The 24,227-nt window shown below is 35.2% G+C and overlaps 1 protein-coding gene across 1 annotated transcript; it reads right to left on the bottom strand.

Annotated features, from left to right (window-relative positions):
* Positions 1–5,765: 5,765 nt before the first annotated feature.
* LOC126807899 (uncharacterized) lies at positions 5,766–24,177 on the bottom strand. Its single transcript, XM_050532778.2, has 5 exons — positions 24,026–24,177; positions 22,748–22,802; positions 8,984–9,333; positions 8,192–8,296; positions 5,766–6,595 (listed from the first exon to the last, which is right to left on the bottom strand). The coding sequence occupies exons 1-5, from the start codon at positions 24,110–24,112 to the stop codon at positions 6,098–6,100; spliced, it is 1,095 nt and encodes a 364-aa protein (XP_050388735.1). The 5' UTR covers positions 24,113–24,177; the 3' UTR covers positions 5,766–6,097.
* Positions 24,178–24,227: the final 50 nt, after the last annotated feature.

Below are 24,227 nucleotides of genomic sequence, written 5' to 3'. Positions count from 1 at the left end.
CTAGAACTGCGAAGCAGTAATGACGGGTTTCACCGGTGCCACGTTACCCTTGAACTTATGTCACTTCCGGTACCAATGAAACCGTTAAACAGGTTTCCACATAAGCATTGCACACATGAAATAAAATGGACACAGAAACAACCAAATCCAGCAACCAATTCATTTGCTACATGTCAGTGATCCTGTCAAAATTACATTACTTCCGGTGATAATGAAAATGTTAAATTGGTTTATGAAATCAGAAATAGCATCATCACATGTTGAAAATTTTATGTAAATCCTATAATAATTGCCACCTTTATAGACCAAAAACCTTGAAAAATGACTTGTAGAAAATCGCCTATTTCTCTGCAACCGTACAAGTTAGAAACCATTTTGAGGTATCTGTATGATCGAATGAGTTCATTCTATTTGTTGATTGGAATCAAATATCATAATTTTAAAAACATTACAAATCTGATTCATTTGAATAAAATATCTGTTTTGAAGGCTAAAAATACAGTTTTTGCCAAAATGACGTTACTTCCGGTGATAATGAAAATCTTAAATTACTTGTATGAAATCGTAAATGGCATTATGTATCACACAGTGAAAATTTCATGAAAATCGAATAATAATTGACACTTTTATTGACAAAAAAACCTTAAAAAGTGACCTGTTGAAAATTGCCTATTTCTCCGCAACTGAACAAGTTAGAAACCATTTTGTGATATCTATATGATCGTAAGGGTTCATTGTATTAGTTGATTTGAATCAAATATCAAAATTTTAAACAAATAACAAATATGACTCATTTGAATAAATTACTGGTTTCGAAGGCTATAAATACAATTTTTGCCCAAATTACGTCATTTCCGGTGATATTGAAAATGTTAAATTGGTTTGACCTAGTTAAAATTGACATTACACATCAAATGGTGTCACTTTTATGAAAATCGAATAATAATTGACTCTTTTACAGGCAAACTAGCGTAAAAAGTGACTCATGCAAAATTGCCCATTTCTCGGCAACTGCGCATATTACAAATTAATTTTCACATACATTCTCTCCGTATAGATTATTGCTACGAGTTTATGAAAGTTACGAAGTAATATTTTAAAATATGAAAACGCTGGATGGGTTGTAAATAGCTTAATTTTACACCTTTTTTCACCTTTTAATCGAAATAGCCCGAAAACGGAATCGAAATTAAAAAACATGGTCCCAACATTTTGTGCGCCTTTAAAAGGCGCACAATTTCAGTTATACCAGATTTGAAAAAAATAATATTTGCTTTCGAAAAATGGTACCTAACTGTCAAAATTGTAGTTTTTTGTCAATTTACGCCACTTCCGGTGCCGACAGATAACACTATTGGTAACAAAAAAAATGACAATTGAGACAACGGGGCATATGAACTTTGTTTTATACAAATCGAACAATAAATAATTAATCTAGGACTGAAAAACTGAATTAGCCAATGGGGGCCAAGGAAAATTACCGAGACAAAAAATTTTCACATTTTTGCCCAAGTCAGAGGACTCGTTATATTTGTGTAAAACACGATTAAAAAATATTCATAAATAAAAAAGTTTTTTGTAAAAATTTAAATTTTCTAAATTTAGCGCCTAATATCTGCGAAGATTTGCCGAAAATCAAAAATCAAAAGTAGCGTAGCTATGTGCCCCGTCTCCGGCTATGCCAAAATGCATCGAAAGTTAAAATCCAATGATTATTGTTAAAATTACTGCAATATTTCTAAAAACGATAGCTTCGGTGATTTCGGACATTTCGCATTGTCGCAGAACGTTCAAAATAGCTTTATCCTCTAAGTCACACCCACTTTTCCGATAAAACCGAAGAAATCGTAACGATCCGACAATCAATTGCTGAGATCTACTCAAAACAAAAGAAGAATAATAATAATAAGAACTAGAACTGCGAAGCAGTAATGACGGGTTTCACCGGTGCCACGTTACCCTTGAACTTATGTCACTTCCGGTACCAAAATTACATTACTTCCGGTGATAATGAAAATGTTAAATTGGTTTATGAAATCAGAAATAGCATCATCACATGGTGAAAATTTTATGTAAATCCTATAATAGTTGCCACCTTTATAGACCAAAAACCTTGAAAAATGACTTGTAGAAAATCGCCTATTTCTCTGCAACCGTACAAGTTAGAAACCATTTTGAGGTATCTGTATGATCGAATGAGTTCATTCTATTTGTTGATTGGAATTAAATATCATAATTTTAAAAACATTACAAATCTGATTCATTTGAATAAAATATCTGTTTTGAAGGCTAAAAATACAGTTTTTGCCAAAATGACGTTACTTCCGGTGATAATGAAAATCTTAAATTACTTGTATGATATCGTAAATGGCATTAGGTATCACACAATGAAAATTTCATGAAAATCGAATAATAATTGACACTTTTATTGACAAAAAACCTTAAAAAGTGACCTGTTGAAAATTGCCTATTTCTCCGCAACTGAACAAGTTAGAAACCATTTTGTGATATCTATATGATCGTAAGGGTTCATTGTATTAGTTGATTTGAATCAAATATCAAAATTTTAAACAAATAACAAATATGACTCATTTGAATAAATTACTGGTTTCGAAGGCTATAAATACAATTTTTGCCCAAATTACGTCATTTCCGGTGATATTGAAAATGTTAAATTGGTTTGACCTAGTTAAAATTGACATTACACATCAAATGGTGTCACTTTTATGAAAATCGAATAATAATTGACTCTTTTACAGGCAAACTAGCGTAAAAAGTGACTCATGCAAAATTGCCCATTTCTCGGCAACTGCGCATATTACAAATTAATTTTCACATACATTCTCTCCGTATAGATTATTGCTACGAGTTTATGAAAGTTACGAAGTAATATTTTAAAATATGAAAACGCTGGATGGGTTGTAAATAGCTTAATTTTACACCTTTTTTCACCTTTTAATCGAAATAGCCCGAAAACGGAATCGAAATTTAAAAAACTGGTTCCAACATTTTGTGCGCCTTTAAAGGGCGCACAATTTCAGTTATACCAGATTTGAAAAAAATAATATTTGCTTTCGAAAAATGGTACCTAACTGTCAAAATTGTAGTTTTTTGTCAATTTACGCCACTTCCGGTGCCGACAGATAACACTATTGGTAACAAAAAAAATGACAATTGAGACAACGGAGCATACAAATCGAACAATAAATAATTAATCTAGGACTGAAAAACTGAATTAGCCAATTGGGGCCAAGGAAAATTACCGAGACAAAAATTTTTCACATTTTTGCCCAAGTCAGAGGACTCGTTATATTTGTGTAAAACACGACTAAAAAATATTCATAAATAAAAAAGTTTTTTGTAAAAATTTAAATTTTCTAAATTTAGCGCCTAATATCTGCGAAGATTTGCCGAAAATCAAAAATCAAAAGTAGCGTAGCTATGTGCCCCGTCTCCGGCTATGCCAAAATGCATCGAAAGTTAAAATCCAATGATTATTGTTAAAATTACTGCAATATTTCTAAAAACGATAGCTTCGGTGATTTCGGACATTTCGCATTGTCGCAGAACGTTCAAAATAGCTTTATCCTCTAAGTCACACCCACTTTTTCAGTAAAACTGAAGAAATCGTAACGATCCGACAATCAGTTGCTGAGATCTACTCAAAACAAAAGAAGAATAATAATAATAATAAGAATAATAATTTTAACAAAAACAATAGTGTTTCACACAAGCTACGCAGTGTGAAACCCTAATAATAATTTTAACAAAAACAATAGTGTTTCACACAAGCTACGCAGTGTGAAACCCTAATAATAATTTTAACAAAAACAATAGTGTTTCACACAAGCTACGCAGTGTGAAACCCTAATAATAATAATAAGAATAATAATTTTAACAAAAACAATAGTGTTTCACACAAGCTACGCAGTGTGAAACCCTAATAAAATAACTAATAATAACATACAAACATACCTTCGAGTTCAAACACATCTCGATACGTGATTGCAATGTTTTTTAATTTTTTCTTCTCCATTCAAAGTCTGCCACTGTTTTGAATATTCCACACAATGCCTCCACGTGTTGTCGTTAAAAACCAGTAACTTGCAGGGCTGTGTTGCATTCTGATGAATAAGGCACTTCTTTTTTCTGGTCAGAATGCCAGAAAAATGTGTCCTTGTTGACTATGTACGCCATGATTGAAGGATCGGGGATAGAAGTTTTCTTTATTTTGATTGGCCAAAATGGCACTCGGCATTGATCATAGTGCGTATTCCTACGCGTGTAATGTTTATTTTTTAGGTGATTAGGTTAAAAAGAATTCCATTTTTAAAAAATAATTATTAAATACTGGCACATGCTGAATGTGTGGAGATCTGTTTTTTTTAAATTAGTACAAAGAGACGTGTAATTTAAAAAATTAAAATCTCCCACAGAGGTTGTTGCAACGAACTTGAACGATAAATTCCTTCGGTCTTTCGTCTATTAGTACTAATTTGCGGGCAATCACTCAAGTCAAGGGGGGTTGGATTGCTAAATGGTTAGCACGTGCGTGCTGTATCATACGGCCTGTCATTGAGTCAACTGGCATGGTTTCGAATCCCCGGTTGTATGTGACAAGGAGAAGGGTCGCCTGTCCAACCTCGTGGGTTTTCTCCGGGTCCTCCGGTTTCCTCCCACTGCTAAAGACCCCTACGACCAAGCGTATTAATGAAATAAAATTAAACCATATGTTAGTCCCGAAATGACCTAGTTTGTGTCGAGTGGAGGTTAAACCCCATTTCTCTCGCTTTCGCTCAAGTCAATCAATCAATCATTCAGTTAGATTAAAAGACAGTAGTCTTACTACACTTTAATATTAATCTCAAGGTAACAAGTGACATACCAAACAATGGCCTTCAAGTATGTTTTACTTTATATAAAACATAATAAAACAAATATATATTTTGTTTTAGAGTCATGCTGAATAATTCATCAGCCATACAATTATTATAGAAAAACTATTTGGATTGATTAAGAATTTTATAAAATTACTTTTAAAAAAATAAAGTTAAGAATTTTATAAAATTACTTTTAAAAAAATAAAGTTAATTTTAATTAACTTTATTTTTTTAAAAGTAATTTTATAAAATTCTTAATCAATCCAAATAGTTTTTCTATAATGAATTGAAAGTATATAGTTAAAACTATATACTTTCAATTCATTTTTTCAAGTCATACAGTGAAAAGATCAGTTGTTGTCGCCACTGCCCGTCATTTGAAAATTTGCCTTGATGTTATAATATATAGAAATAACAATTCATACACAAATATCTATTATTGTGAATCAAGAATTATTATCGAGTTTGATTTTGTATGCGCTTCGTTGTAGAAAAATAAGATTGTCTGTTTAAGGTCGTCTATGAAAAATGTTTTTTTAAAATTTATATACTCATAAAGTAATGGGTAATGGTAATTAATTGCTTTCAATGCAATGGGTAATGGTAATTAATTACATTGCTAAAAATGAGAAAGTAATTGTAATGATTACATTTAAAAATGTTTAAAAGTCGGCTGTGAGCTGAGATGTAGGAAGCTATTTTCTTAAATGCTAATTAGAGAAAGGCCTAAATTAGGTTTATAAATTTGAATACAATTAAAATTTAATTACCACTAATTATGAAGCGGTTGAAGAAGTTATAACCATGGCCCTTAATACATAAGGACCATGTTATAACTAATTGATATCAAATCTACATGGAACTACCATTGTTGTTGATCGGAGAGAAATTGTCTTAGGGGACAAATAGTAAGAGGACGAATTGTCTTCGGACGAATTGACCGTAGAGGCGAATCATCTCCGGATGGATAGTCCAAAATTATATTTTTATCGCAATTCGTGGAAATAGGGATTGACAGGGCGAGCGTTGACCCTTATTAGGAACGCATTGACAACATAATGATTAAAAAAGCTTAAATAAATTTTAGCGGAACAAAAAATATCACCACAACAAAAATTGCCCAAATACTTTTATTTTATCGCAATTGGCAGAAATGGCGAACGACAGAGACGGTCAGCAGGACGAACTGGTTTTAAATTGAGCTGTTTTTCTTTAGCTTAAAAATAGTTCGGTTTTCTATCCGTGTATATGTAATGTATTTCATCTGCGAGATAAGGTCGTGGTTCTGGGTAATGATAAATCATGCCTATAGCAATACCCAAAGCTGACTGATCTTCACGATGGCATTTATGATATTTAAATACATTCAATGGACATTTAAATCTTTGTTCTGTCCCTTTGGGCATAATACAATATCTCTGAAGTGCGCATGTTAACCACGATCTCATGATGGCGTAGGAATACAGGTTGTTTTTCACAACCAAACCAAATCCCGCACCCGTTTCTTTTATATTATGAAACAGACATGGTTTCTCTTGAAAATATTCAAATGTTTTAGCAAATGTATGATTAACTATAAAATATGGTTCATGTTCTGCTGAGCGGAAAAAGACACCTGTTTCCTTCACATAATTAAAAGTTGATGTAAATCTTGAACTTCTAAATCGACCTGAAGCATCCGTGTATATGACAAAACCATATTGGTTCAGGACTTCCTGTAACAAATAAAACATAGATAAAAACGAAGAAATTGATCAAAATATGAACAATAAACATGGGGATTAAAACCACTGAACCTATTGTGTCGGGATTCTACTAAATATTATTTTTATGGTTAAAAATATGTGATTTAAAAAATAAAATGAAATGAAATGGGGTTTAACATCCCACTGTTCTGCTCCGAACTGGGCTAATTAAAACGAGCATACGCCGTACAGTGTGCTATGGGGGAACTATGGGGGAAATTTTGCCCGAACAGCGGCACTACGGCCTACTATTATATCGAATTCCAAATGTCAAGGGATCTTTTACGTGCACGGGCACTCGGTTTTTCGTCCCATCCGAGCGACTAGACAATATATAATATATAATTAGTTAAAATAATAATAACTAAATCCACTTCAATATGTCTAAGTCTTTTGGTATACGTACATGTATGACTGTCGCTTACCACGTCTAGTCAGTATCCATTAAATAATTCACAGATAATTCACTCGAATATCTGCGAGTAGTCTAGTTTTACGTGGATTGGAAACGCCATGTGGTCATTTCGCACGTGTATACTCCTGTTTATAACACGCAATAAATGCGTTCCTAGTGCCATGAGAGAGAGAAATATGGGGATTTACGTCCACTGAATACAATTTATACAAATTTCGGAATTAACATATCGTACAATTTTATTGCCTTATGATTTGTGTGTAGAGGTGGTATTAAGCAGTGGAAGGAAAAATAGGGACCCACAGAAAACCAACTAGGCTGGGCAGGTGACCCTATTCCATGTCACGTGCAAGTCTAGGATTTAAACCACGCCACTTGTTTCAATTCCTGAACTTATGATCTAAAGACAACTAGACCAACCAACCCCACTTAAAAGAGATCCACCATCAGTTATTCATTTTGATTCAAAACAACAAATTGTCAGTTTAACAGAATCTTTGTTCGTGTCAATAATACATTTAAAAGTTAACAGTAGAGAGACGAATTCTCACGATTTGAAGGTGAAAAGTTTCAATTTAAATGTATAATGTGTTATAGATTTCCTTAACGAAATCATCCAATTTAGATATAGTAAAAAAATCCTTTTTAATTTTAATACATTTAAAAGTTAACAGTAGAGAGACGAATTCTCACGATTTGAAGGTGAAAAGTTTCAATTTAAATGTATAATGTGTTATAGATTTCCTTAACGAAATCATCCAATTTAGATATAGTAAAAAAATCCTTTTTAATTTTAATTTGGATTTTCTATTTTTAGTCCAGATCACATTTTGAACCTGATACCTCTCTATAAACTCACGGGGGGTGGGGGGTAGCACGTGCGCGCTGTATCATGAGGTCTGTCATTGAGTCAACTGAAGTGGTTTCGATTCCAGGGTCGCCTTCCAACATCGTGGGTTTTCTCCGGGTCCTCCGACTTCCTTTCACTGCTAAAGACCCCTACGCGCAAGCGAATTATTTAAATAAAATTAAACCATGTGTTAGTCCCGAAATGACCTAGTTGTGTCGAGTGGATGTTACCCCCCCCCCCCCCCTCTCTCTCTCTCCCTCTCAACTCACTGATTGAGAATATAAGTTAATAGCAAATTTACCTGTATTATAATTGGTTTCCAGGCACAAAGGTGTAGAACTTTTACATGTTCAGGATACTTTTTAAAATCAAAAATTCTTAATTCACATTTACCATACCTTCTCACCTGAAAGCATTTCAAGTGATATTTAATTCAAGACGTTAAACTAAATAATAATTTTATGTCTGTGCATGGTTTCTCCATATTTGAAATGAAAGCCACAGGGGTTCATTGGGTAAGGCGCTGATTCACCGACCAGACAGTCCCGGGTTCGATCCCCGTGTTTGCCCAGAAATGTAGTGGTGATCTAAACTAAATGCAGGAAGGCCCCACTACAACCAAAACAAAACCGACAAACCACCTAGACATTGCAAGAAATAAACAAAATATAAAAATTCAAGTGCCGGCAAAAGTGAACACAACGCGAGAAAATGTCCCCCAAAATTACAAACTTGAAAAACTTTGTTTTGAGCATGAGCTCAGCACGATATCTGGCTTTTCCACCACACTTTTACGCTTATGGCGATCTTGACGCCCTCTGAGACCATTTTCCGTCGCCGTAGCAGCACAGTAAGATGCCTCCCCAGTCTGACGGGGGTATAATCTTACAGACGTTACTCAAAATAAAATATAATTTTCAAGAAAGATGTAACATATCTTGAATGGTAATAATCTACCAGCTGACGTCATGAGTTAGAACATCAAACAATTTTAAACCATAAGGGCGATAATCCGGATATAATTTCGGAAAAAGCTAAGCCCATTTTAATATTTTTTACTGTTTTAGGGTCAATACATACAACTTGAACTTACGGCTTGTCGTTCTGTTTCTGTTAATCCTATATCATATAAAATAACTTTGATATCTGGATAAGCTGGCCTTAAAATATTGTCAAGCGAATACAGCGAGGCCTTCGCTTCATCAAAATGATTAGAAGATAAGCCCATTACAACCACTGGAATATCAGGAATCGGTATCGTGGGGTCTGGTAAATCGGGTATATAGATGTCACCGGATGCTGTAGTTCTATCCGGGAAACCAAAACGGGAAAGATACTCTTCTACTTCCGGGGTAGTCTTCATCCCTAACAGTCGCTTCATGTTACTGAGCTTGGTGGCATTGAAATAAGCCTTACAATTTGTATCAAGTCCGTACACTCGACCTGTATAAATATAACCACACACTGTAAATAATATTTGTGTATTTTTATCGTAAATTGACTGGCAGAAAGTTGCCAGTAAATTGACTGTATTTTAACACTGACTTGTAAATTTACACCTAAGTGGCAGATTAAGATTTACAAACAGGATGTAAATAAATTTACAGTGAGTGTAAAATAACTTGTTTTTGTAAATAGAAAGTGGGGTAAATTTACGTTCACTGTAAATGTACACTGTGCTTGTAAATTTACCTCAATGTTATCTTACACTCACTATAAATTTACACTGTGGTTGTAAATTTATCTCAAAGTTATTTACACTCACTGTAAATTCATCTCAAAGTTATTTTACACTCACTGTAAATTCACGTGGTGTTTGTAAATCTAAATCTACAATTCATTTTACGGTTAAAATACAGTTTGGAGTGTATATTTACTTGAAATGTACTTTGGATGTGTTTGTCTCCACTCGGCTAAGTAGTCATAGGTCAATATCATTTGGGATCTAAATTTTATTGTATTACATGCAACACATCATTCGATAATGAAAAGAAATTAATGAAATGGGGTTTAACGTCCTACTGTTCTGCTTCTTACAATGGAAAGAGTAGGAGGCATGCTACGAAGCAAAATGTCCCACACAAGCCTATGTACGGCATATCACTGTCTCCAAACGCCAGTTAGGTGCATTTAGATTCTAACATAGACTAATCTGACTGATTTAACAGTAAATATTTTGCACAAAATTCGATACGTGGTCGAAGGGGAATAGCCGATTTGAACAATATTTGACAGTAAATTTACAATTTATTGTAAAAATACTATTTCTGTTAATATACAGCTCACATAATGTAAACTGACATTTGCTTGTATTTTTACATTACGTTTGGTGTAATCTATACATTTGGCCAAAGAGGGAATAACCGATGTGGCTACTATTTGAAAGTTAATTTACAATTTGCTGTAAAAATAATAATTCAAATAGCAATTCTGTTAATATACAGCTCACATAATGTAAACTGACATACGGTTGTATTTCTACATCAAGTTTGATATAATCTTACATAAGCTTTGTATTCATATGCATTTACATCGTTTTAAATGTAAATTAACAAACTATGTGATATTACAATCGGACACGTGTAGCGCCATAGGTCTTTTGTCTGACGTGGAGAGCGGATTAAGGGAACCGGTCGCCACATATGCTACATACGACCCATGCAACTTTTCTTACTACATATTTCTGTAGCCTTGTGATCGTCTAGAATTTGTCTCTAGCTGTCTTTACTTCTGCTTCACGTTGTGTATTTACTTCTTACAGTTTCTTAAGACGTTGTCTTACCAGGAATAACAATGCGACAGTTTGCTTCTACATTATATATATATATAGCTGAATACAGGTTTACAAGCATATGGAAGCTCTCTGGAACCTAATTTATACCCCCTACTTTTTCCAGGTCTTCAATAACCTTGACGTTAAATTTCCACGCCATATAAGGAATAAAACTCTTTATTTCCCACAAATAATACAGGCAACATTATCTATTTTTGGTCTATCAACCCTAGGTCGATTAACAGCTAGAATTTCAAAAATTTGATGACTTTTTTGACAATGATTATAATTTGACCAAAACATCACTGTTTTTTATGAATAACTAAATCCACGTTCAGAGAGAGAGAGAGAGAGAGAGAGAGAGAGAGAGAGAGAGAGAGAGAGAATGGGGTTTAACGTCCACTCGACACAAACTAGGTCATTTCGGGACTAACATATGGATTAATTTTATTTCAATAATTCGCTTGCGCGTAGGGGTCTTTAGGAGTGGGAGGAAACCGGAGGACCCGGAGAAAACCCACGAGGTTGGACAGGCGACCCTACTCCTTGTCACGTACAACCGGGGATTTGAAACCACGCCAGTCGACTCAATGACAGACTTTATTATACAGCGCGCACGTTAACAATTCAGCCATCCAACCCCCCCATTTTAGCATAGAAGTGGCACTTCTAGAACGCAGACTTTCAGAACAAAACCCTATGCTCGCTAAATGTTAGGAGGCAGAACCTGAAATGACCCAAAAATTTAATTTCGGGTTACAAATGGTGGTGCCGGTCGTCTGCGAGAGGCGAATGGGCAGAGCTTACCGTGTAGCCCCCCTGTAAGACACTCTTTACATCAGCTACACTCGGAGAGTGTGTAGGAACAAATGATGCCATCTAAACTCTGGTATCTAGGAGTATATTATGTTTTATTCAATCTTCACTCTACAGACTACACTTGAAAAAACGTGGTCAGAAAACAAAATTTAAGCGCGAGACAACTCTATTTACTTGTAAAGTGGAGTTATCCCCCTTTACTCATGAGGACTGTATTTTAATGTCTTACTGATAGACTATTTTCTTAACACACTCCCCCCTAAAATTTGGCATCGACAAATTTTACTTAAATACGAAAAATAGTAACATCGGCAAGAATCAAGAATATAATAGAAGGGAATTTAAAGCTATTATCAGGATCTTAACTCTACACACTATACTCTACACTTGTAATAGACTGAAACTTAACTATCTTAAAACTAGACTTTAGGAGTTACTGTTAGAAAATAAAAAATTTACATTTCAATACTCAATTATCTGTAACTAAATCTAAAGGAAACAAGGTTTGAATTGGACGATTCATCGCGATTGGTCTACCGAGTTTATCATGTACACGAATTTCCGCAGCACGAATATTGCCATCGCGACCTTCAAACGTTTTTTTCTACACGAGCTATACTCCAGTTTAATCTTGGGATTTTATCTTCCTGGACAACGACTACGTCACCAACATGAACAGTAGGACCTTTCTTGGTTCTGGGTCGATGGTGATCTCTTAAATCTGTTAAATAGTCTTTGCTCCATCTATTCCGGAAATGGGTTAACACTGTATTCAGATAAGAATTTCGTTTTCTACAATCTTTATTCGTTTTCACTCTGAAATCGTTTGCATTACTTGAATCATTGGTTTGGGATAACAAACGACGGCCTAAAATCAAATGTGAGGGCGTTAGCTTCTCACCACCATCTTCGCACACATAAGTAAGTGGTCTAGAGTTCAAGACACCTTCAATCTCTATGATTAAAGTTAACAGTTCTTCATACGATAATCTAGCTGTACCAATCGTCTTCTTTAAACAACGCTTTGTAGATCTTACCATTTTCTCAAAGAAACCTCCCCACCAGGGCGAGCGCTCGATGTTATAATACCAGCGTATCCTCTTCGACGCAAGAAAACTATGTAACTCTGAACTCTTAAAAGTTTTCCCATTATCGGATATCATTAGCGACGGAATACCTCTTCGGCCAATAAATCTCTTAAAACACATGATAATAGACTCTGACGAGGCATCAGGAACCAAATCTAAATGTATGGCTCTTGTACTAGCACATGTAAATAAAGCGATAAACACTTTGTTCATTTGTCCACTAGAAGAATATATATCTTTCACATATAACGGTCCCGCATAATCAACTCCAACCTTCGAGAATCCAAAAGCATCACTAACACGAAACTCTGGTAATGGTAGCTGTATTGGTACACCATACGATTTTCCTTCTAATCTTCCTGTTTGATTACCATCTTTACAACTTGTCTACCTCTAACAACCCAGAATCTGGTTCTCAACTCAGACAAAGTATCCTGTACTCCGTTATGGTAAACTCTTTCATGGCATTCACGAATCACTAATCTAGTAAAATAATGTTCTCCATCTAACAGAATAGGAAACTTCGTATCGTAAGATAAAGGAGAATTCTCTAATCTACCATGACATCTAAATAAACCATTTTCATCTTCCTTTAAATTTAATGATTCTGTCTGTTTTTGAAATTTCTCTTGAGTCCTCAGTTCAATCTGCATCTCTTTAATCCACAAGTATTCAGCGTCTGTAATCTCATCAACAACAAGATCTCCATGTCTACACTCTGTACCTTTAACTCTGGATTTTAAATTATGGATAAAATGAAAAACATAAGCTGTAACGCAGAGTAATACTGAGAGACTACTAAATTGTTTCACATCGATACTTGTACTTATTTTGGTATAGGAAACTTGAACATTCGTAACTAGGACAGAAGTCTTTTCTTCTTCGCTCACAACAGGTAATTCTACATTATGAGGTTACCAATGATCATTGGGATCTGTGAGGAAAGCTGGACCGTGCCACCATACTTCATTGTTTAATAGATCTACAGCTTTACAACCGCGAGATACAATATCACTAGGATTGTTCGATGAAGGTATTTAACTCCAATCATCAGTAGATGATAAACGTCGTATTTCTGTGACTCGATTGTGGACGAATTGCTTGAATTCTTTGGAAACATTCTTAATCCAACTTAAAGCTACTGTAGAATCAGACGAATAGAAAGTTTTAAAGTCTATCTTGTCACTTAAAGCTTAACGAATACTACTAGCTAATCTGACGGAGACTAAACAGACAGTTCGAGACGTGGTATTGTCATTTTCATTGTAGGTACTACTCGGGATTTCGACGCAATCAGGTTACAATGAATCTTACCAGATGAATGAATACAACAGATATACTCACAACAACCGTATGCTCGTTCGGATGAATCGCCAAATACATGTAATTCTATAATAGCATCACTGAATAAATCAGAACAAATACAGCCCTTAATAATAACACAATTAACATCACTCAAACTACGTACTAGTTCTAACCAATAATTAGTAAATAAATCATCCAATGGGTCATCCCATTCTAAATGTTGTTTACACAATGTCTGGAAACATAATTTAAATAATAATACAATAGGAGCAATAAGACCTACAGGATCATAAAATTTCGCAGTAACACTAAGTACAGCACGTTTCGTAACTCTATCATCTTTGACACTAGATTCTACACTACTTAAGATTTTCTCAAATTCAAATTGAAAAGTGTCTGCATGACAATTCCACTTTTGACCTAACACACTAGGGCTGTCACAGTTAGCATTTTGAAGAAACAGACTATAACTACGATCTTCTTCGGTTATACAAGGGACATTGTTGTGAACACTATTACTATACTCTGTTTCAGGAAATACATCACTTTCACATAACAATTTCAAAAGAGCGGGTGAATTACTGACCCATTTTCGTAAATTAAAACCCCCACTCTGCAAACCTAACTTTACTTGTTTGCACATTTCGAAAGCTGACTGAACATCAGAGGAACCGGGTGCAAAATCATCTACATACAATGATCTCAGAGTTCTATGTACAAAGTCTAAATCATAAGGAAAATGAAGTTTAAGGTGGTGTCTAATAGTTGCATTCAAAATAAAAGGACTGGAAGTGACACCAAACACAACGCGATTAAATCTAAAAATCTGAACTAAAGGTTCGTCTTTTAAGGGATCATCCACCCATAAAAATCTTAGGAAATCTCTGTGCTTTCTCTATATCAGCTAATACTGCAATAGAATTCAATCGAAATCTTTTATATCAAAAATAAGAGGATTCAATGAAGACCTGAAAATAAACAGTCATTTAAACTTAAACCACGAGAAGGTTTGGCGGAGGCGTCGTATACCACTCTAAGCTTAGTTGTATCTTTATCAGGACGTAAGACCTCTCTGTGAGCTAAATAATGAACATTACCTGGATTAGATATTTGACAGTTAGGAACATTGCTAATAATGCCTGTACTCAATTGCTCATTAATAATTCTATTGTATTCTCGTAAAACATCAGGCTTCTTTTTTAATCTATACAATAAGGAACTTAAACGCTTTGAAGATTCAAAATACCCATCAGATAAAATAGGAGAATAATCCTTAAATGGAAGCTTTGCTTCATACCTTTTAAATGACTCATTAAAATGAAAATCTTCAATAAAATCTGAAAGTACACTGGACTCATCTTTTCTTATACCTATTGTTTCTAAATCCCAAAACTTTGATAATTCGTTCTTAACTAAATTAATATCACTAGTACTATGGCTTTCAGCTGAAATATGCAATACATGTGTTGATGATAGATTAACAGTACAACCATTATTGAAATTACAATTATTCAATGGGCCTGATATTATCCAACCTAATCTAGAATTAGGGGCAACGGGACTTGAAGGCGCCTCCCGTCTAAGGTCTCCATTAAAGGAATTCCAATAATAATCTGCACCTATAAGTATATCTACATGAAAATTAGGAGTTCTGAATGGATTGGCCAGTGTTAGGCCCTGTAAATGTGGATATTTATCTATTGCAATTGGAATACATTGATCACTAACGGAACTACAAATATTAGGAACACAATAAGCTTTTACATAAACTTCCATGCCATCATTACAAGTTACTGCCAATTGAACAATATCGCTCGTGCGATACCTAGGAGTTTCTTCCCCGAATATTTTTATTAATAAATTTTCTTGCCCTATTGTCTTCAAGTTCAAACGCGTTTTATGTGCATCTGTTACATATGTGCATCTGTTACATAATACATAACAAAATGTTAGTATTTACACCTGGATGTCCTGGATCACTTACACGAGCAATAGCAGTTTGTAATAAAACCGAATTACATGAATTATTAACACACATATTAGTAGATGACATGGGCGTGGCCATAGGCACAGTTCGTCAGTTGGATACTTAGGAGAGGCTTGTGCAGCATTTTCATTCTGTCTTGGAGCTGTACTTGAATCACAAATTGCTCGGTTGTGCTTTTCACCACACTTAAAACATTTATAATTAACATTACACTGTTTCATCACGTGTCCGGATCTAAGGCAAACGAAACATTTACCTTTCTTACGAAAGATTGCTCTGCGATCTGATATGTCAACTACAGCAGTACAATCTGCAGACGCATGTTGATCTCTACTGAACACACAATATGGAACTCTACGACTGTCTCGTAAATTACTGGAGTACAAGGTTGAAGCGGTACTGGGTTTTGATTTAGGCCTAAATTCAAACTTCTTGTTAAAACTATTAAAACTGGAACTAACGACTGGAGCAGGTTTGGTTGTCATTAAGTCTATTCTCTCGCGGGCCTCTAACTCACTCTTAAAAGTTGACAATAAATCATCAATACCCCACTCTTCTTGACTCGATTTTCTACTAATAATTAATCTTAAATCTTCCGGAATCTTGTTCAAAATTATAGGAATCAATACTGTGCCATAACTTTCTGAACTAATACCCAAGGACTTCAAGCTTCTAATGTGTACTTCTATAGAATCATATAAAGTCCTAAGTTTTCTTAAATCATGAATATTCGCGGCTGTAGGTAAACTCAAGAGGGCATCTATATGACTAGAAATTATTATCTGTTTATTGGCAAAACGATCAGACAAAATATTTACAGCTTCATCATAATTATCACCGGTTAGTGCCATACCGGCTACACAGTTCAAGGCTGTTCCACTCAGCGGGCTTCGTAAATAATTAAACTTATCAACTTTAGAAATTTCTGTATTTTCATGAACAGCTGTCTTAAAACTTTCCCAGAAAGACTGCCACGATTTAGGATCTCCATTAAACTGGCCTAGGATTAGTTTGGGTAGTTTTGTTCTGTGTACCTGTCTTGTATTGTCGCGGTCACCGTTATTACTTTGATTTGACAAGTCAAGGTCGTGTGAATCGGTTGAGGAATGGGAGGCAACTCCATTTTGACGAGCATTGGTTGAGGCATGACCATCGGATCCATCGGGTAAGACATTGGAGATTTTCAAATTTCCCAGGACCAAATCTATATCTACTATATTACTGGCGATTACCTCTGGAAATTCACTTGCTTCACAAGTTTCGTTGACAATCTCTTCCTCGATCTCTAATCCATCTAAGATAACTGCATCTAAACTTGCCAAAATAGTTTTCTTTTCTTTTAAAACTTGCTTGTAGCCCTCTAAACGGTGTATTTCTGTGGAATCTCCACAGCGTACACATGAAATAATTTCTTTCACAGTTTGTGTGCATTTTCGTAAGTAAGCTCTATGCCCCAAAGCCCTGTATAGGGAAAGTTACGGCAACTCATTTACAGGCGCCATTTTGGGTCCCAACTATGACGTCATGGCGTCATATAGCTTTACTTAACAAAACGTTTTATTTTTTTCTTGGTATAACATTTTACGGGCTATAATTTATCCTAAACAAATTGCAAAAGAAACCAATGCAGTGTGATTCAGTGATAAATATGTCAGACAAAATCATACTCAAAATAACATGATTAACAGAATTCAGTTTGACGTTCTTCAAGATTTATCGGAGAGCGAGATCTCGTAATCAGTGTCTTTCGGTGGTGGGAGGATAAATAATTTCTTTTTAAATTCCTCAAACACAGAGTGGTTATACAAGCGAAATGTGTCGAAAAATCGAATTTGACAAAAATCAATTAAACATGCATTATGCAAGAGCTAAATCTGATTATTACAAGTCTTAATTTAGGCTTCAGATGTAATAGAAATTATAAATTAGATCTTTACTTAAACAACAAGACCAAAATCAACTCTGTAGACCCACGGATGGCTCGGCTACAGCTCGGATTTAAATAGGATTTCACTAATTGATTAAATCATAAAAGGGGTGACCTGATGAAAATACGTCAGTTAGATCGAGGCTAAATGATAGAGTGTACTTAGCGAGGCCGCTGTAAAGCGTTTCCGTATGCCATTGACAACTTTACTTAAAATCGAGATATGTAGGTGGAGTTAACGCCTGTCAATCAAACGATCAGCAAAGGTGAAGACACATTTCGCTACCATTTCTAGGCAAATATTACAACGATGATAACTATGTTCAGAATAAAGTAATTTGACTGAATTTTTCAATATATTCTTCTTTCATCATCTACTTTTGAACTGTTATAACAAGAATGGCCAACTCTCTATAAAAATCTCCCATAATGTATCTTTAAAAAATGTATTTTTAATTTGATGGCGGGCATTTCTTTCAAAATGACTGCCAAATGTGGTAATATAATACCATTTAAATAAAATAATGATAATAAAAAAACAACAACATTAATTTGGCAATAAAAGGACAGCGATAATCTCAAAAATTTAATTTCGAGAATTCTTGATGGCAGGCAAAATGAAATCCAAAATGGTGTAATTTTAATATATCGTCATTTCATTCCGTTGGGCATGACTTGTAATAATCCCAAAAATGACATAGTTGCTCATAAATGAATATATTGTTAACGCGCTTTAAACATCTAGATACAATAGATGTTGGTAATAAAGATCCAATCATAGTTTTTCGTTACACATTGTTAACCAAGCTTTGATTTTTTAATGACAATAAATCATATTATACTTTATTCAGCTCGACGCAAGACTTAAAATGAAAAGATGCAGTTTAACTTGATTGTAGATATTATATATCCGTGTTGCATATATAGGACCATTCGGTTGAATCATACCATAGAAGTATCTTATTTCATAGTTTTACGTATATGTCGACATTAAGGTGTACTTGTTCTGTTTCTTGTTTCACTTGACTTAACAAAACATCTTGTGGGAATGTAGGCTTTTATAGATTGAACAAAAAGCTGATAAATGTTGAGATGTGTGGAACATGCTCGAGACGATTTGTAACAACCCTCAGACACGATATATAGTTGATACTAGAACAACATGATTATTCATTGGAAATGGGGCCCAAATACACAAATGAGTCTCCTTCATTTGGCCCTCTCAATGTCCGTCTACCTGTGGAAAAACATGAACATTATTTGTATCTGTTAAATTTGTGCGGTTTATATATTAGATAATATTATTATTTACACATAGGCGGCGAGTGATAACGTCTTACCCCCAAAAAATTGCAAAAGAAACCAGGAAGTTTCGGAGAGCGATATCTAGTATCACATGTCACTGATGAAACATATGCCCGAAACACATGTCACGCTAGACACCTTTTATTTAAATTTTACTGATTTTACACTGATTTTAAGTTACGCTGATTTTAAATAATTTATCCATTAGTCAATTTAAAGAAATTTCTATTTTCGAAAAATTGATGATACAATTAATGATCGATGACCGAAAACTGACACACAATCCGGAATGGCTCCAGACCAAAAAATCGTGGAATTTCAGGCATTTATTTTGCCGGGTAGCAGGCAAAAAGGTTTTATCTCTCACCTTACAATTTAAATTTTCATTTTTCACTTTAACCGTCTGCACAAAAAATGTGATTTTTAAAAGCGTATGGAAGTTAAATATATCTTTTATTTCATTTTCTTATGAATTACTATATCACATATCAAAATAAAAAAACAAGCAATTCGATACATCCGTCGTCTTCCCAAAGTTTTTTTTTATATATATATAAAATAGAAATGTATAGCCTTCGGTCACGGCAAATGCCCAAATACAATAGTCAGCTGATGTTTTGGGTTGCTGTGATTCACCATGTAACAAATACTAGTATTTATTTAATTTTATTGTTCTTTGGGTAACGGCAGGGGGTTGGGTGGCCCATTGGTTAACGCATGTACTTTAGATCATAAGTTCTGTCATTGAGTCAAATGGCGTGGTTTCGATTCACCGCTTGTACGTGACAAGGAATAGGGTCGCCATCTAACCTCGTCCACTGGTTTCCTCCCAAAGCTAAAGACCTTATGTGCAAACTAATTATAGTCTGCGTCGAATGGGCGTTAAATCTCATTTATCTTTTTTTTTCTCTTCTCTCTCTCCCTCGATTGTTTTGACAATAATTGGCTTTGGAAGTTTATGCCATAGAAAAGGTCTAGCATAGGACAAAGCACGTTTTCCAAGTTGTAAGTTAACATTTGGAGATTTTAGAAGATGTATTGTCTGAGAACTGATATTTCTACTGGTAGTGCAGGTCTTTACAATATTTTTTAAAATATAATATGTGAATTAATTATATTCATTTAATTTTATTTTCTTTGAGTATGGTGACGGTCGTGGTGTTGTCGATTGCACTGCTGATAGTGGTTGTAGTTGTAGTGCATGAGAGGGGGTGGGGTGTCAATGTTTCTTAGGTTTATTACATTAAAATATATATTTCTTTGATTTAAACGTAATTGAAATGGTGTTTAACGTCCGACTGGGCTAATGAAGACAGGCGTACGCCATATTGTGTCCTAAGAGGGGATTTGTGCCGGGGACCGGTGCTACGGGCTACTCTTATATCGAATTCCAACTGCCAAGAATTCTTTTACGCCTCATCCGATGAGTATACGTTATCCAAGGCCCTCTGTCCCGCACCAGTGACAAGGGGGGTAATTGTGTTATTATTTCTGGGCTCAAAGGATTTTTAAGAGGGAGAATAATACCTATGATCGTATAATAGTGAGTTGACAACCTATTGAGCAAAAGACATAGAAATAATTATGTTTTGACTTTCTTAGAAAATATGAAATTATCGCTTTAACTGAACAGTCGATCCTTATTTCAACCCCATCTCACTTCCGTTGTATCTATGACAGATTAGGTAATTAAAACAACGACGGAATAGAGTTTATCTCAAAACTCTTTCACTGTGCCCCTTATCTATCAAATAATTCACTGATATCAGTTATGACCAGTTAAAACAATTGGTTGCCATGCACAATACATCCACAGTTTCCAAGAAATGTATGTGGAAGAGGTAAAATTAATAGGGTTCATCCTCTCATTCAAGATCTTTTGCTCCTTAACATAGTTGTTACGTTTCATCAGAATGGGACAAATTGTAGCCCCTCTGGACGGCCTAAATGTTCATACATATTTCACATCTTGCGTAAAAGGCAGGGGCTATAACTCTAGAATGTGAGGTCTGCTGCTTACCAAAGCCGAACTCCTCCAAGAACTTTGATCCTTAACACATAGGTTAAGTTTCATCTCATGAATCGGACAAAAATTGTAGCCTCGGGAAGGTCCACAAACTTCATTCATATTTCACATTTTGCGTAATAGGCAGGGGGCCAATACGCACCAAAATTAAACTCATCCAAGCGCTAGTAATAATCGTTTTAAGTTTATCTAAATCGGATAAAAATTATAACCTCTAGATGGTCCACAACCATTTAAATTCAACCGTAATTATAATTTAACGGTAATATTTGAACGTTTTTTTACAATCAAATGATAATGTTGACCTCTAGAGAGTCCAGAAACTCAAAATTTGATTTTTCGTACAATCAAAGGCCGTAATCTATGTAGGAATATCAACAAGAACTGGTATTATTATGCATATATGTGTTCAGTTCAGCGTCACAGGAAACCACCATCGACGGCGTTTTCGTGGCAAGTAAGGGAAATAAAACTTCCCTGCTGAGTAATTTCATTAGCCAGAAATTGCCCAGAAAGCATCTCCGACAATTTAAAAACCCTGGACCCTCGCCTGATCGGACCTGTGATGATGACACGTCTGTAAGTTTATCGGGTGGGACCTGCGATGATGACAAGTAAAGTTGTGCATTTTAAAAATCCGTTGGAGCGTGGAATTTGAAAAAAAGTAAGCGGAAATCCCGTTGTACATTGCACACATGACCATAGAAACATAAACATTGTTAGTTCCAAAGGAACCGAAGTATTATGGTTTAAGGTATTAAATTCAATTATGTTTGTCATACAGCGACGTTCCGCTGACTTTAACATAGTGGAGAAAATATGTATCGTAATCAGATGGGAATATCAACGTACCCCGAGGGGTTTAACGTCCGTGCGAAATAAATTGGGTCAATTTGCAACGAACATATGGTTCAATTTTTTCATACATCGTCTTTGACAGTAGGAGTAAACACACGCGATTGGACAAGCGACCATGCTTCCTGTCACGTGCAAGTAAGGGATTGAAACCACGCCCTTTGACTAAATGACAGACCATCCGTCTCTCACCTGGTGCAGTAATTGTAGTCTATTGTGACTTGTAGATTGCAAGGTTCCGTTGCAACGTATCGTTAAAACAGTCCATAATAATTCTATAACAATTTTCTCATGAATATGACCTAACAATTTTCTAAAGATGTGAATATCAATTCCATGGCCACTCGGCAAACCTCGGCAGATTCCGGTACCCTACATCTAGCCTTGACTGTATGACGGTATGTGATATGTACCTACGCCTACACAATTGCGATGCGGCACCGGTTTACTTATTAGGAAAACTTGCCGCTTTTAGAAAGAAGTTCTCACAATTGCGTCGTTCGAAGAGTGTGTAGAATTTTCAGTGCAAACTTGTCGTTGTCTAAAGAAAATCGGATAAACTTGAGAGAAAAACAGCCTCAGACGTTGAAATCTTTGTATGATAAAACATTCTTCATAGGCATCGTCATGGGCAACGCCGTTGGTAATCCGGGAACTTGAAAGTAGTATCAATGGCGGACTTCGTCATACAGCCGAGTCTAGATGTAGGGCACTGGAATCTGCTCATGGGGAGACATTGGACTAGGGTTATCACGTGTCAATAACGACCTACCTTCTTCTTTAACGTCATGTGATGATTTTATATTGGCATGAATGAAACTTGCAATCTGGAATAATAATAATAATAATAATAATGGCCAAGGATTAGAATTCATTGCTGACAATAATCAACAACAAAGGCTAACTTTTTGGGCAAAAATAAACGAATTAAAAAAACATTGGTTCAATGCAATCTCATTGTGAAAATATGGGATCCTAATATCCAATATTTAAGACACTATGAACATCTTAAAATAAGTACACAACGTCAGGTGTAATGAACAAAGAAAAGCGTATCCAACAAGACAATGCGGAAGTAATTAAAAATGTCTGAATTAATTCGACAAAATAATCAAATAAAAAAAACTTGTAGAATGGACTAAGAGAGAAATAGGTGGGGTTTAACGAGAGAGAGAGAGGGAGAGGGGGGGGGGGTTAACGTCCACTCGACACAAACTAGGTCATTTCGGGACTAACATATGGTTTAATTTTATTTCAATAATTCGCTTGCGCGTAGGGGACTTTAGCAGTGGGAGGAACCCGGGGGACCCGGAGAAAACCCACGAGGTTGGACAGGCGACACTACTCCTTGTCACGTACAACCGGGGAAACGAAACCACGCCAGTTGACTCAATGACAGACTTATTTATGATACACAGGGCACAATATACACAGATTTATTAGATCCGGGGACCAGCCATTAGTGTCCACTGAGCTGTACAATCCCGAGCTGCACCCAAAATGAAAGCAATCTAACAATAAGAGAAACAAAGCAATCAAAAAGGACGAACATTTCCCAAACGTGGGATCATGTTTGTGTCATGATCGAATACATGCTACAAGAAATTACATGTCAGCACATTGAAGAAAAAAAGAATCTTTAAAATAAAATAGTAAAACAACAATTAAAACTAAAAAAAATTTAAGATGTTAAATCCCATTAGGAATTATTAATATTTATAAATCTAATATATCCAGATGCCCCTAGTATGGGTGCACAATATGTTGCTCTCAGTTTTTTTTTATAGTTTCACAGATTTTCCATTAGTCACCATATAGGTTTTTTGTCCATAAAAAGCCATTTTTTAAAATTACCTTTGATCGTAACTGATGGTCACAATCGAGTGGAAGAATTCAACTCGCAAGATGAAAGAAAAACATTCTCAAATAGAAAGTGGTACTCATGACAGTCTAAGCATAGTTACCCTTTCCCGTGCGCGAGACACGGCTTTGTCATTGTGTTAAAACAAACAAATAGGACAAAAAAGAAAGAAATAGATCGGTAACTTACGTAAAATTTTGTTAGCATAGCCATAATAATAATAACCAGAAAAACGAACAACACACGTGTGCGTCTAGAATCCATTTTCAAGTACATCGCATATAATGTTATACACAAAGGTTCGCGTGTAAACACAAAACAGTGGAGATCTCAGGTGTGGCCGTAGGTATGACGCATACTACCGTCGAAATAATCGGTACATGAATAAATA

This window comes from Patella vulgata, chromosome 9 (genome assembly GCF_932274485.2).
Source record: "Patella vulgata chromosome 9, xgPatVulg1.2, whole genome shotgun sequence".
NCBI classification, from domain to species: Eukaryota; Metazoa; Mollusca; class Gastropoda; family Patellidae; genus Patella; species Patella vulgata.
Note: the sequence above shows the minus strand (reverse complement) of the source record. Positions and strands in the feature narration are given on the sequence as shown.

What these genes read in the sequence shown, in the direction of transcription:
- LOC126807899 (XM_050532778.2), bottom strand. Translation starts at nt 24,112, where the DNA reads ATGTACTTGAAAATGGATTCTAGACGCACACGTGTGTTGTTCGTTTTT. An exon ending in CTATGCTAACAAAATTTTAC is followed by an intron (nt 22,803 to 24,025) that starts GTAAGTTACCGA and finishes TTATTATTCCAG; the next exon opens with ATTGCAAGTTTCATTCATGC. An exon ending in ACATGACGTTAAAGAAGAAG is followed by an intron (nt 9,334 to 22,747) that starts GTAGGTCGTTAT and finishes ATATTTATACAG; the next exon opens with GTCGAGTGTACGGACTTGAT.